The 15661-nt window shown below is 39.7% G+C and overlaps 1 protein-coding gene across 4 annotated transcripts in view; it reads left to right on the forward strand.

The window, feature by feature from the left end:
* The window catches only part of MAGI3 (membrane associated guanylate kinase, WW and PDZ domain containing 3), a 112849-nt gene that overhangs the window by 64806 nt on the left and 32382 nt on the right, over positions 1–15661 (forward strand). For all 4 annotated transcript variants that reach the window (XM_082227628.1, XM_082227627.1, XM_082227625.1 and 1 more), the window contains exons 8-12: positions 1855–1949; positions 3278–3466; positions 7491–8099; positions 10168–10214; positions 14412–14568. In XM_082227628.1, the coding sequence (XP_082083754.1) occupies positions 1855–1949; positions 3278–3466; positions 7491–8099; positions 10168–10214; positions 14412–14568 (1097 nt within the window). The remainder of the gene's footprint in view (positions 1–1854; positions 1950–3277; positions 3467–7490; positions 8100–10167; positions 10215–14411; positions 14569–15661) is intronic.

Raw genomic sequence — 15661 nt, forward strand, 5'->3', positions numbered from 1 at the left:
GCTGGGCAAAGCCCGCTTGGTGTACAAGCTCTGGGAATACTGGCAATTCCTTCTGTCTCCCCCTCACCCATGAGTCATTGGGTGACTCCAAGTGTTTGGGCATATGTGGTTTTCATGTATATGTGGAACCCTTGGAACAAAACCCCTGTGTAAGATGCTATCGTAGTGTAATAATTTTACTGTGCATTCAGATACTGCTAAGTAGTAAACTTTGAATTTTGCAAACCACTAGTTGTTTTCTCTTGAATTACATCATTAAGGCTTCCAAAGTATCATAATGAGATTCAGCCAGCTTCCTAGTCAACTTACATTTCTTTAAAAACCTGAAGAAGCAGATATTAAACTTGAAGTCAATATTGGTTTATTCATTTTATTTACATTTTATCATTACAATAACTAATAGAGAAAAGAAAATATAACTGAACAATTTCACAGCTTCCTATATCACAGCTTTTAAGATAACAAACAATAAAGACAAACATGTAAGCCATGTATGAGTTAAATGTCTGAGTCCTTTTATAAATGACCATGTGTTCAAAAGGGTCTTGATTCTTGCTTTTGTCTTTTGATATACGGAATAAACAAAAACAATAAAAAGTGAATTTATCTCTGTTAGCTTAGCCTTGAGTTTTTTAAACAAGACTCATAAGTTTCTCATCCATCAGTACTGTCCACACTCAGTTATAGCAGTTATTAAGCACAATACCTAAGAGAGTAATCCACTAATAGACTATTTCTAACTGAGCTGCAATAATCAGGAACAGTATCAGCTCTTTGTAGAATAAATCTTGATTAGGACCATCAAAAATGCTTAATAGAGCTAGAGGGAGAGTCGTTACCCATGTCATCCCTAAAATGCACACTATTTTAGAATGGACAGAAACCAAAAAGACATGTACTGCCAGACATAGCCACTACATCTGAATAAATGACACCCACACCCACATATTGACAATTCTAAAGGGGTGATCTACAAACAATTTTAAATTTTCTCTAATTTGACAGTGATGTAATTGGTTTCTTGATCCACATTGCAGATCCACCTTATTTCTCATCCTTGCCTTCTTGCCCCCATGAATAAATCTATTTAACTACAACTGCCAGTCTTAAACTGGAATAAGTTTGGAACCAGCAGGGTTTGGAATAAGAAAGGGAAGCGTAGCAAAAAAGAAATTTTAACAGTTGCAATGTCCCCCCTAGCCATGATTGGTTTAACATCAGCCAGGATTTAAGATTCTTCCTGATTTGACTCAGCAGTGGTGCAGAATTGACTCTTGTTAAGTGAGACAAGTTATTGGTTAAGTAAACTCTGAGATATTTAATCTCCCAGGGACATAACATGAAGCCTAATAGGTGTCTGATCTGATACTGCATCATCAGATTCACTCTCACATAAAGTATGTCAGACTTAAAAATGGTTAACTGCAACCCTGCTATAGTGCCATAATTTCAAAGTGTAGCAAATGCTTCCAGTAGTGCTACTAAAGGGTCTTTAAATAAAAGTTCCATATCATCAGCGAAAGGACTAACATTGTGCTGTATTCCGTTTATTACCCCCCCCCTTTTTAGGGCTGTTGATTAACAATAGCTAAAGAAGAGAGCAAACACAAGGGAAACTTGGACAGTCTTATTCCATGCCTTAGTATATTACAAACTCTTCTGAGATTGACCAGTTCACCCTAACTTTGGCTCATGATTGCTAATACTCGATATCTGCTTCTCATTGTTGATTCCAGAAACAAAAACAATTGTTCTATAGGGGAATGGGCCACTTGGGTGGGCCTTTTTATGAAGTATTTTATGAAAAATATTTCACAATTAAATTTTCACTGATGTCTTGTATATTTTTTTAAGTCATATTAACCAGAAAACCCAGTTTGAAAATCCAGTTTTGGAAGCCAAACGGAAAAAACAGCTAGGACAGACGGATGGAGGCCCTTCAAATCCAGGTATTGGTTTCAATGGCAGCTTTTAGGAGATTTTGCTGAAATCTGCAGTAAATTAATCAAGAACTACATGTTGAACATAGCCATGTTAGCTTTCATTATCACACAGGGAAAGAATTGTCAGTTAATTTTAACAGATACTTCAAAAAATATTTTCAAACCATTAAGTACTACTTTATTAATCTCACCAATGAGTGGTTTGTGTTTATTTTTGTAGCTTATTTATCTATAAGAAACTAATATTTTTTCCATCTTATAGTGCACTTTATGTGCAATACTATGTACCTAAGGGCCATTAGCAGGCAGGCCACCAAGCTTTGGTTGGTGAATGCAGGATGTGCCATCTGCTGCTATTACTGCTGCTTGAAAGTGAAGCTGAGGCTTCCTTTGGTTTCCCATTCAAAGATCCCTCATGCTAAACCCCCCTCAGTTGGGGCTGTTGGGAGTTGGAGTCCAACATTATCTGGAGGTCCCCATTTGTATATAGAAGCTTTGTCCTACATTGAGTTTCCTACAGACATGATGTGTGTGTAAAATGTTTAAAGACAAATAATAATTACATTTTCAACACACATCCTGACAATTTGCAAAATATGCAAATGACACTGCCTTCATTTGAAGGCTTTATGTTTTATACACACATTGTCATAGGTGTGCATTAGTACCCCATAAGACAGTATTGCTGTGCTGTATTTTTAAAACAATCTCTGCAGTTGAAACAAATTGGTGGTCTTATAGCTGCATAATGAGCTTAAGGCATCCTAAAACCATTTGTTGTAATCAGCTTGGCCACTCCATAGTGTGGATGGACAGACAGTGATTTGGCTATCTGGACACAGGATGAAGATGGAGCAGCAAGTGTGTGGCTTCGGGTCCTCTGGTCCCTGCCTTCAGTTCTAATCACAGCATTTGATAAACAGTTATGGCCTAGCCATACTGCTGGCAACAAACATAAGATAACTGGAACAGTCATAATCTCCAGTTGTCTTTTGTGTTAACATGAAACTCAAAAGGTTCTTTTCTTTCTTAACATTATCCTTTTAACCAGATAAAGGCAAATCCATACTTAGCTTGGCTCTCCCCCCCCCCCCCAAGAACTGGAGCTGCTATTTCATTGGTTATGACTTCACATTTGATTTCTGCTATGAAGATTTATTTCTAATCTTATTCCAAATGTTATATTTTCCCCTGCATCTCCTTCAATTCTTTTATTTGACTATTCTTGCAGTCATTTTCCTTGTTAAATTGTGTATTACTGCTATATTAGCTAGCTTTAGCTGCAGCCCCAATTATTGAATGGCTATATGGGAAACCCTTTTGCTTGGCTGCAGAACCAGTGAAGTCTCTCTTCACCCGAGACCCATCCCAGTTGATAGGAGCACTCATACGGACATCATTGAAGAAAAGCAATATGGGCTTTGGCTTCACAATCATTGGTGGAGACAGACCAGATGAGTTTCTGCAGGTGAAGAATGTACTGAAAGATGGACCAGCTGCACAGGATGGCAAAATTGCACCAGGTGAATTAAGGGGTGTCCCCCCCCCTCTCCATATTTATTTTGCAGTTTGGACAAATGGTGATACGAAGATTATGAAAACAGATGGTTCTGACAATTCAGTGATGGTACTGTTGAAGTTTGCTGCTGTGTGTTTCAAAAGTTTCATTAACAGTGAAAATGAAGTAACAAAGTATTTAAAGGATGCTCCTGTCTTCTGTATTGCATCTCCTTATCTAGTTATGTTGGCTGCCATTGCTCTCTTCTGTTCAAAAGACTAAAGTAGATTTAAAACGATTAACATTTGTGCTTTTCAGTCTTTTATTCTTTTGGCTCTTCGGACTCTAGTTTAAGACCAGGGTAGCTTGCAGCTGCTGTAGATTCCTTCAGGATTTTCTAAATTTAGTTGCTACATTCTTAGCCATGCATGACATAACATCAGGCTTATTGCATGCTATTCTGGTGGTGTAGGAGTTCTTGTGCGAGATTTTGCTAATCGGTTTTTTGTGTCTTTGGCCATTTTGCAGATGTTTAATACATGTTTAAAATGAATGTAGAGAACCACAAAATAAGTAGTTGAACATTGGTGCATTCTGTTACGAAGTACATCCAGTGCTCCAGATAATTTATTTGTTTCACAATTACAGAAGAATCACTTTTTTAAAAAATGTATAAATGCCTCTCTATATAATTGACCAGTAAACACAGGTTCTGAATCTTTAGAACCAGTTCATTCATTGAATAGTCATAATTTTGTAAGTACAGCCACAGATTGTGTACAGTTGCATCTAACACTCATTTAATTTGCATGATTTTAACCATACATTGTTGAAAGCAGGCTGGTTGGTATTGTGCAAGATAAATCCAAGCCAGGTGGAGAGCTTAAAAGCTCTTTTTGCACCAGGCTCACTTGGAGTTACCTGGCACATAAAAAACCTTTAAGCTCTCCACCTTGCCTGTTTGTTCCAAAGTGGTTTGGGGAGGGCGGAAGTCCAGTGTAGAGCATAATGATCATCATTATCGCCATCATCATTATCACCTTTTTCCTGGTTGTTCCAAAGTTCTTGGGTGTGGTGTGGCATCATTATTATCAATATCATCACCTTTTTTCGGCTTTTTCCCAATGGGCAGGGCAGGGCAGAGGCGTTATCATCATCATCATTACCATTATGACTTACCAGTACTACTACCATCATTATTAGCTCCATTTCAGAGGCATTTTTATCCTCATCACCTTTTCCTTCTGCCAGGAGGGATTGTTCCCAAGTTGTTTGGGGAGGAGAGAACACAGTGCAAAGGCGAAAACATTAATTTTGTTATAATCTCCTCATACACCCCTAATTTTGAGAAGCATATATATGACATTCTGCCTCTAATATCACACTTATTATTGGCCAGTATTGTTCAGCTGCTATTCTGGTGAGTTGACTTTTATGTATTTTAGGTGTATTGTATTCTTTTCTATTCCATAAAGATTTTTTTAAAAAATACTTGCCAGCTATCATTAAGGGGTCATTAGTTTTTGTTTTCTTGACTATGCATGGTATGGCTGGCTGTAGCTATTGAATATGTTTTCTGGATTCAGTTATGTTCTAATTTGCTGTCGAACTTACAGCAGCACACCAGGAGCAGACGGCATAAGTACCAAGACTTAATAGTGTCTGGAAAAGCAGGAAGATTTTTCAAACTTTTAATCCATTTGTTCATATTTGAACAATTTTATGTTCCTGTGTCTTTTCTTGCAGGTTGTACATAGGCGCCGACTCCATGGGGCCTGAGGGGGCCCGAGCCCCCTCAAAAATTCGATTGAGGGGGCGGAGCCCCCCCAATAATTTAAAAAAATTATTAGTGCGCGAACCTTCGTGTAAAGTCTGGCGGGCCAGAGTCCCAAGGAGATTGCATGGCGGGGGAGAGAGAGAGGGAGAGAGAGGCAGGAGGTGCACGTTCTCGCGTTCTCCCTCCCCCAGGACCCCGGTATGGGCCCCCCCAATATTTTTTATAAGTCGGCGCCCCTGAGGTTGTATTAGGTTATAGCTAGTGTTAGTCCTACTTGGAGTAGACCCCTTGAAATTATGGACACTACTAACGTAGGTCCATTAATTTCAATGCATCTACTCTAAGTAGAACTTAGAGGGATATAATAGCTTAGTTGGTAGAGCATGAGATTTTTAATCTCAGGGTCGTGGGTTTGAGTCCCACATTGGGCAAAAGATTCCTGCCTTGCAGGGGGTTGGACTAAATGGCCCTCACACTCCCTTCCAACTCTACAATTTTTTTATTCTTTCGGAAGCAGCGGCCATTTTGTGTTAGGCCACACCCTTGGTGACAGTCATTTGTGACTGGTACCCTCAGAATTTTCTCAAAATTTCATATATGCCCACCAACCCAAAAAGCTTTCTTCTCTTGTGGCAATGACAGTGCCCTCTAGAGATAGATATCTATTGAGAGTTGTACTCTTCATTTGTACAATTTAGGACTTGCTTGTCCTCTGTGTAATGTTCTGATCAGTCTTACATAAAGGTCTTCCTGCTACGGAGTTTTTAGAAATCATTTGGGGAGAGTAAACATATGAACACCTTGCCTTAAACATGTATTTCATTGTAAAGGAAAATATTCCATAATGCGTTTTTTTCATTTGTTTGGAAATAAACTTTAAAAAGCTGTGGAGAAAAATGAGGAAACCCCACCCCATTCCTGCCCCCTTAGACCTTCACATCTGTGATCCAGGCTTTTCTCTTTCTGCTTGAAAGCTTGGTTTTCTCTGTTTTTGCTCAGAGCAGAGTGACTACCTTCCTAGAGTTCTCTTCTGACCACCACAAAAACAGCAGTTTATGGAATGTTCTCTTTGAGTCACTCTCCACATTGAACATTAGGGACGCGGGTGGCGCTGTGGGCTAAAGCCTCAGCGCCTAGGGCTTGCCGATCGAAAGGTCGGCGGTTCGAATCCCCGCGGCGGGGTGCGCTCCCGCTGCTCGGTCCCAGCGCCTGCCAACCTAGCAGTTCGAAAGCACCCCCGGGGGCAAGTAGATAAATAGGTACCGCTTACCAGCGGGAAGGTAAACGGCGTTCCGTGTGCGGCTCTGGCTCGCCAGAGCAGCGTTGTCACGCTGGCCACGTGACCCGGAAGTGTCTCCGGACAGCGCTGGCCCCCGGCCAATAGATGTGAGATGGGCGCACAAACCCCAGAGTCTGTCAAGACTGGCCCGTTCGGGCAGGGGTACCTTTACCACATTGAACATTAGCACCTTTTGTCTTTTTTCTCAGGCAGGTTCTTCCTTTTCATGCTGTTGCTTTCATATTTTGTTTAGAAGGTTGTGGCCCTCTATAATCTCTTTTCCTTACTTCCACACACATCTAATTACTGGGCAGATGTCTTAGATTGTTAGATCTGAATTGTGTGAAATTCCATTGCTGTAAGTCATAGATACAAAAATCCAGTAAGAATTCACTTGGTTTACTGGCTTGCTTACAAGGAATGCTGTTTGTGAAATTGTCCATCATCAGACTGGGTATGATAGCATTTATCAGACTTTACTAATCTGATTTTTCTTGTGTAGAGTTGAAAGATGCATGTTCTCCATACTTGCTTTTGTGTTCTTAAAATGCAAAATTATTTATGAAATAAGTTTAATATGAAAAAAAACTTGTAGGACTTTTTTCAGTGACAATACATGGAAGCTAGAAGAGTAGTCAATTTCTTTTGAACTGTGTTAGAATGTCTGAAGTAAATTAAGCTATATGCTTACATGTACAGTGCTTCCATTTTGAAACCCACTGATTCCCTTTTGAAATTGCAAGAGTCTGCTGCAGATTAAGCTTTATATATTTAGAACTGTGTGATCTTATCAGAGCCAAAACACAGATTACATGCAAGAGAAATCCTGCCTTGTGCTGCAAATGAGCAAAAGGAAATAATGCTATCTTTCTTCACTAGTATTTTGAGTATTTTCCAGTTTTCTTCGTTAGAGAGATTACTAACCTCCTGATCATGCTAAGGTATGGGAATAATGTTTATTTGTATTAACAGTGTCCTGTTTGCTTTTAACAGGTGATGTCATTGTGGACATAAACGGCACATGTGTCTTGGGCCATACCCATGCTGATGTTGTCCAGATGTTTCAATTGGTTCCTGTCAACCAGTATGTGAACATGACTCTGTGTCGTGGATACCCTCTTCCTGATGAAAATGAGGACCCTGTTGTAGATATTGTTACAGCCACTCCTGTCTTAAATGGTCAGCAAATAGTAAAAGGTGATACTTGTATGATCAACCAAGAGTTAATACCTGGAACAATGGTTTTGGACCAGAATGGAAAGCCAGGGCATATCTTACTCAATGGACGCTTGAATGGCCCTTTCACAGACCTCAACGAACAGAGGGCCTCTGTGTCTTCTTCAGGATGCTCTCAAGCAGAACTGGTCACAATTCCTCTGATCAAGGGACCTAAAGGTTTTGGATTTGCAATAGCTGACAGCCCTGTAGGGCAGAAGGTGAAGATGATCTTAGATAGCCAGTGGTGCCATGGTCTTCAGAAAGGGGATATAATTAAAGAGATTTATCATCAGAATGTGCAGAACTTAACTCACCTTCAGGTGGTAGAAGTACTGAAGCAGTTTCCAGTTGGAGCAGAAGTGCCACTGCTTATCCTAAGGGGAGGTAGGTAATGACATTTTTATGTATTTTAAAATATCTGTCACTTTTAAGCACTATGTAATGGCATAAATGTAAGTTTATCACTCTTTTGCACTGTGTATTTTTATATTTATGGGTGATAATAAAAGTAGAAAATATCATGCTCTCTCTTTTCATTTTTTTAACAAAGATACTAAGAATTGTGAAACACTGTAAGATCTTTTTTTCAACATACACTGTCTTAATACATGTTGATGGTTTAAATCAGTGTGGTTTTGACAGGTTCATTCTACCTTGAAAATGAAGTGCAGTTGTCCAAGCACAGACAAAATCCTGCTTCTCAGGAGCCAACATGCGAAATTTGATTATGCAATCTTAAGAGGTGTCCAAATGTATAGTGAACAAACAGCTTTCCAAAATATATTGCAGATATAATACATGAAAGGTGAATACTTGAGTGCTGCCAGATAAGAACTTCACTTGTGGTTTCCTGGTTTGCCTTTCATTTGTCTTGATCCACTGCCTGTCCTTTCTGGTTGCTTATTCTGGCTTCTTAACTCCACCTTGCCGAGGGTCACATAATCAAGTGTTAAGCATAAGTAGTGTAAGCTTTATTTTACTGATGGGCTCTGCATTGTCATAAAGTACTATTTGTGATATCAGTTTGTACAACTGGGCTATTAAATGACTAACCTTGCCAGGTCACTTCATCTCTAAGAGATCTTGGTTAAAGTGGCTAAATAATACAAATCCCTCTATTGATCTTGTATATATTTATATACAAATTTTGGGGGAGTTCAGATTTGGAATTGCCCTCAGTGTGAAAACTGACTGATAGGATTCACTTTTCCTGTGGTAAGGAAAATTCCTTTTTTGCAAGATGTTTTGGCAATCTGTTATATGGTTAGCCTAGGTACTAATGTTAACTATAGATCGTTGTCCCCTCCACCTTTGGGTGGGTGGGTGGGTGGTGAAGGCAGAGGAAACACTCCAGTGGAAATATCAATTTCTATTTATTGTGTTTTTCAGAGGTTTAGCTGCATTGCAGCAAAAACATCTGAGAGTCCCATTACTTCTTAAAGACTAAGAAATTCATGGACTAAAGTTCACGTCATTAGATACTTCAAATAAAGTGGACTCTAGTCTACAAAAGCTTATAACTTAATAAGTTTGTTCATATTAAAGGTGGCACAATATTCTTTTTTCTTCCTGTACTATACCTGTAAGCTTTTCTTTCTGTTGGAAAGCTGATACGCTCCCTGTCCCTCTTCAGCTCAATGGTTGATTGCTAAGAAGATAAACACATTTTTATTGTATTTAATTGTATGAGGCACCTAGAACATTTAAAATAAATGTTGGAATAAAAGGATTTTGAATTCCCCTGTGAGAATGGAAAATATATGTATTAATTTATATCACTGTGTCTGGGGCAGATGAATTTGTTCCATGGTTCTTGGAACAAATTGAAAGATGCTGATTTACTGAAAACAACCTGTTTATAATGCCATCTGTTTGTAGGTTCACTGATTCTTATGTCTCTTTTCAAAATGTTCAGGAAGTTGGGATGAATTGCTACCTAAAGTGCAATTAAGCCATGTTACTGTTGACCTCTTTTTGGAATCTACTTTGTTATCTGAGCTATACTGTCATGGTTCAAGTTATAATACTAGCCGGACACCTGAATTTACTGCAGAATTCATTAACTATTGTGATTTTAGTAGTAGGCTTTTAGAAGGCTTTTTTGTGAGGAGAACAAATTAAGTTATAGAAGGGATTTTTCTATAATGTAAAATTAACCAAAACAGAGGATGTATCTTCAAGTTCTTGGAAAGAACTTGTGCTGTTCTTTATCATCTTAAAAACTGCAGTAGAAATAAGACCTCTTTGGTAGGGATGTGTAAGGTTATAGGTGGCCTGCTCACTAGAAACCTAGAACACTTTCTCCTTGGCAAGCTTACAAGTGGATTTGTGAATGCTTGGACAAGACCTCTAGAATACAGATTTCTAACCCGCCAGATTAGTATACCGGATATAGAAAACTGTAGAATATAGTGGTGTGATGGGTTATATTAATATTTATTCTCTATTTTAGGCCCTTCCTCACCTACTAAAAGTTCCAATGTTGTGAGTATTGATAATGTGAGTATTGATCGGAGTTGTTTGAATTGACTGCAATTTTTTTGTTCATAAAGTAAGTTGATGATAATTCAGATTAGCTCTTTTAGAGCCCTCCAGGCAGGGCTGTCTTAAGCATATGCGGTGCCGGGGTGCAAAGATCCGCCCGGCACCACCACCCCCGTTGCCCAGTCCCAGGTGCACAGGAGGGCAGAGCTGGCCGGCCGCCTGCCTCACTGTCTCGCTGGCTTGGTCACCCCCAAACTCACAGCACAGAGCCGCCCGCAGAAGAGCCCACTGCGGTGCTCCGACCGACAGGCGGGCTGTTCCCTGGACTCAACTCTCAGGCCCTGGACTCTCGGCCTGGCGCCCCTGAAAGCCCGGCATCTGGGTGTCCCGCACCCCTAGCACCAATGGGTAAGACGGACCTGCCTCCAGGTTCCTTTTGAGGTATAAGTTTTGCTCTCACTTCCACATAAGAATGGTGTGCAGTGAAAAACATCTCTCTCTCCTCAGGATTTGTGGTGGAAGTCTGATGTAAAATTTAAGTTGTACAATAGCTGCTAACCTCCACTGGTCTTTCTTAAATTTGGATGAAATTATTTATATATCTCCCTTAACTTTTGTAAAGGACAACTTATTCTTAAATTTCTGAGTGTAATAAAAATCCCCCTCCATCGGCTTACTTTCTGGTATTAATTTGAGAGGAGAATGAATTTTGCTTGTTGCCTCAACTGCATTAAGTAGCTCCCAAACTCTGTTGTTCATTGGAGTAGATGATAGCAAAGGAAAGGCTGTGTAGATTGAATAGAATCAATGAGCTGACTTTCTGCATTAGAAAACAACCTTTACTTTGTTGTTTTCCTTTCCAAGATAGGGAATAGGAAAAGGCCTAGCACAGGTAAGGACAAAGTTTAAAACAGTTGTATCGCTAAAACAATTTTTGTGACTATTAGTGCTGAGCCACGTGAAAAAGAGATTTTGAACCCTTCTTGAACTCTTTACAGTGCACAGTGGTAACTCTTACTTTAAAAATTCTGGGTACACATATTATGCCTGGCAATATCAGTATATCGCCCAGGACCGGTATGAAGGGCAGAGCGCAATGGCAGCTCCACTCAGCAATATATTGCTGGTGAAACCACCACCATTCCTAAGTCCCTCTGCCTCCAGTGCACTGAGGGAAAAATAGACTGCAGTGACAGCTGAGACAGTTTCACCCCTCACCATTTGGGGCCAATACTGCTTCTATCAACATCACAGTTTATCGCCAAACCACAATATTTCATCACAGTGTTGAAAACCTAACATCGCCCAGCCCTAACACATATAAAATATATGCCAGCATCCTAGTAGAAGAGTGTGGTCTGATAACTCATGCAAGCACTATCCAGCTTGATTACCCTCCAAGATTAATCCAAAAAAGAGTTATGAGCACATCTTTTATCTTTCAGTGTACCATGTATATTAATCTTCATTGTTTTTTTTACCTGTCTCTGAATCTCATTTGTGTGCAAACTGATAAGATGTGATGTTGAAACACATACTTCATATTTGCTTTGCCTTAGTCTTCAGTTTATGGATTTCAGTAGGATATGCATGCATGCACAAGCACACATTTTTCTTTGCTTTTTTAATGAAAGTGCTGAATGAGACATGAAAAAGTGTTCCTCTCAAATATAGTTTAAGTAGGGAGACTGGGTTGTTTCATAATTGTCATGACTCTATTTTTTATTGTTACCACTCCTAGCAAAATACTCATCCAGTGAAGGGTATGATTGAATTTCACAAAAATCAATATCTTTCAGGTTGATTAAATGTACTTTTTTCTTATATCTACTCAGAAATTAGAGTAAGAAGCATTGAAAGATTACTTTCATGAAAGGTACTTGATAGGGCCTTTTCTCTCATACTCAAAAAAGTAATTTCAGAGTTATGATGAACAAAAAATATGTTTTTGTCCTCTTATGTGAATGCATTTGGTTCATTTTCTATTAGCACAAGAATACTGTTCGGCAACTATTTTTAAAACTAGGAAATCATGTACAGTAAATGATTAGAAGAATCACTAATTTTATTTGAGTAAAGCTCTGAAGAACAGGAACACACTAGCTGATGTACTAAGGTCATTTTTTGAAATCTTTGGAGAAATGCATTAAAATGCACAGACAGTTTTAACTTCACTAAACATAAACTGAATGCTTAGTGACATCTACTTTGTCAGCTAATTGGTTTTAAAAGGGCAAATTCTTATGCTTATAAACATGTGGAAAGTTTCCAACTGTAAAATCCTTCGGGGATTTTCTCTTGGCAGCCATGAATCTATTCAAATGCTTCTGCAGATGAATATGTGCTCGTTTGCAGACACGTTTCAGGCTTTGTCTCAATCTAGAACAAACATCTTAAAATCAACTAGTTTTATGAAACACTGAAAACATACATTTGATCTGGAGCAGCCATTTTTGCTGTCACTTCTGCATCGAGTGAAGAGGAATTTTAGAGGGCTTTTACTTTCAGCTGTTTAATTCCTTGTGAATGATTTCCCCTTGTTATTCAGGGGGAACACCTGCAACTGTAGCAGCTATTCACACAAGTATACTGTACAAAGAAACAAACTGCCATAGATTGCATGTAGATTAGTTAAATGCAAATGTCAACATTACAACCCACTGTAACCAATCCATATTTTTCCCTTATAGAAGCTATCAGTATTGTAACTGGTTTCATTTACTATATAATGCTTTAAAATATTGCAACAGTTTAACACCTGTTATTTCAGTAATTCATAAATTCATAAAGTAGCTCAGTACTATTATTTCCCTTGTATTATAGTTGGTGGGCTGAGGCAGAGAAAATACCAGTTTGCCTAAGGCTCAGGGCTAAAGGGAGATTTGGGAACTTCCTAACTCACAACTATGCTGCATCAAATGCCCCTATTGTGGTGAGGGCATGACAAAACATTACAGGATAAGGACAGGGTAATCTTTGACAGGCATAATCCTTCTGGGTTTTCCTCCAATCCTCTGGAGCAGACTCAAAGCTGGGGGCACATGAGGAGAGGAGATGGAGGGAAAGTTATATTGTGCAAATGAAGCCCTTTCACAAAAGGGACAACTTCCGTGGGTTGCAACCCATTATTTTGGTATTTTGCCCATGGTTTCCCCACTTGCCATTTCATTCTCACAACTCTGTGTTAGGCTGAGAAAAATGCCATCCAGTGAGCTTCAGTGGCACATACTTTCTGAGCTTGTAGCATAGGTTTTATGTAAAGAGATGTAGATTTGATGTGATGAATTTTTTAGGGACATTGGTAAGTGGAATCTTAAGGGGCTTATGGCCACATGATGTTCTCTGAAGTTATCATTCTTTATTCCACTGTTTTTACTGCTTTCACCTCATGAGTTAACTACAGTGGTACCTCGGGTTAAGTACTTAATTCGTTCCAGGGGCCCATTCTTAACCTGAAACTGTTCTTAACCTGAAGCACCACTTTAGCTAATGGGGCCTCCTGCTGCTGCCATGCTGCTGGAGCACAATTTCTCTTCTCATCCTGAAGCAAAGTTCTTAACCTGAGGTACTATTTCTGGGTTAGCGGAGTCTGTAACCTGAAGCGTATGTAACCTGAAGTGTATGTAACCCGAGGTACCACTGTACTCATATTTAAAGTTTCAAATCAAGGCCATAAACTAAACAACTTGCAAGTTTCAGATCAAGACCATAAACTAGGGGTCAGTAACCTAAGGCCCGTGGGCCGGAAGTGGCCCACGGAGGTCATTTGGCTGGCCCCCGAGCTGCCCCCGAACTGAGCTGCCTGCTCTCCCGCTGTGCTAAACTGGCACACTGCAGTGCGGGGACTCACTTCTGCAATGTCAAAAATCGCGCCCACGCCCGCACCGACGCTGAAAATCGCAGGCACGCACGCAATCCGCCCCATGGAGGGATCTCCGCGGGACCGATCCAGCCCAGCCAAGAAAAACCTTGCTGACCCCTGCCATAAACTAAATAACTTGCAGTTCTAGATTAACATTTAATTAGAAAACGCTTTCAAATACCACAAGCAGGAATAATCCTTTTAGAAAGCATTAATTGAAGCATGCTTGTTATGAGCTGAGTTGTTACGGTGCTCATTACTGCTTCTCCCACTTGTTTAAGCAAGTTGGTATATTCTTGCAACTTTGTACAAGTGTATATTTCTGGTTTCTCTCTCCCCACCCTCTGCAGAAACTTGATAAGCAAGAAAATTCAGGAAGCCAAGAGACCATCAGTGAGTCAGCCCCACAACCCATGCCTTTTCCACCCAGTGTTCTAAGGTCAGCGTCCCCAAAGCTAGACCCTTCAGAAGTCTACCTGAAGTCTAAAACATTGTTTGAAGAAAAACGTGAGTACATAGACTTAAGATACATATTGCAGCAAAGCTACCGGAAATGCATTCTGATCTGAGAATTGTCAAGCTCAGTCCTAAAAGGAGGTGCAGTAGAAAATAGTAGCTCTAAACATTAACAGAGTGCTTTTCTCTCCCAATAAATACAGAGGTAAAATAGTTTCTCAGAATAGGTGATTAAGTTCCAGAGTCACTTACTGACCATGTACACTTGAGCAAAAGCTCCTATTTTATAAATTAGGGCACTGCTTTTACCACCAGATACCCCATTTAACTGAAACAAATTTTAAAGGACCTAAGACCCCCTGTCCCCAAATGAGAAACACCAGAAGCACCCAGATGACAGCCATTTTATCTGAATCAATAACTGCATACACATTTTTCAGTTCAGGAGTTTAATTGTGTGATCCGTGGAAGATGTAGGTAAGCAAACAAAGATGTGAGTGGGGAAGTAGGCTGCAGTTGCCTATCAGCCCAAGAAAGCAAAGGGAAGAAGAGGGAACTAAATAGCAGGAGCTCACACAATGAAGCAACAAATCATTGAAGAGACAATGAAATAAAATACTAGCACTGACAAGAAAAAAGTAACTTAGAACAAGTACTAAAATATTCAGAGGAGATGGTGTTGCAGAGAAATCCAAGACCACACTGCAGCCAGGAGAACTTTCTTGAGTAGCTTCTCCAGCCATCTTGTTACAGCAGACAGCGGCTGTGAGCAACCAGCAGCATTATTTAATGCTGTTTGTATTTGTTTTCAAAGTAGCTATTTTGCCCATCATTTATTGAAATGTCCAATGTCTAGTGTGAAAAATGCCAAGTTGCTTCAGGCCTTTGAAAAGTAAGAAGAAGCTAGATGTGGATTTTTAGTAACCCATTGCAGATTCACTATCATCCCTAATGTATAGGTGATTAGGAAGTTATGACAAGAAAGTATATGACATAGGAAAGAAAGCTGACTTATGGGCAGAAGCTGGCCCTGGTGGTGGAGGAGATATGGATGGTCCAAAAGGAGGCAGATTTTCCAGGCTTCAGTATGTTAAAAACAGGATGATGGATCCTAACATTGGCTTCACCGGGACCCTTAACTTCT

This window comes from Podarcis vaucheri, assembly GCF_965113315.1.
Source record: "Podarcis vaucheri genome assembly, chromosome: 6".
Lineage (NCBI taxonomy): Eukaryota > Metazoa > Chordata > Lepidosauria > Squamata > Lacertidae > Podarcis > Podarcis vaucheri.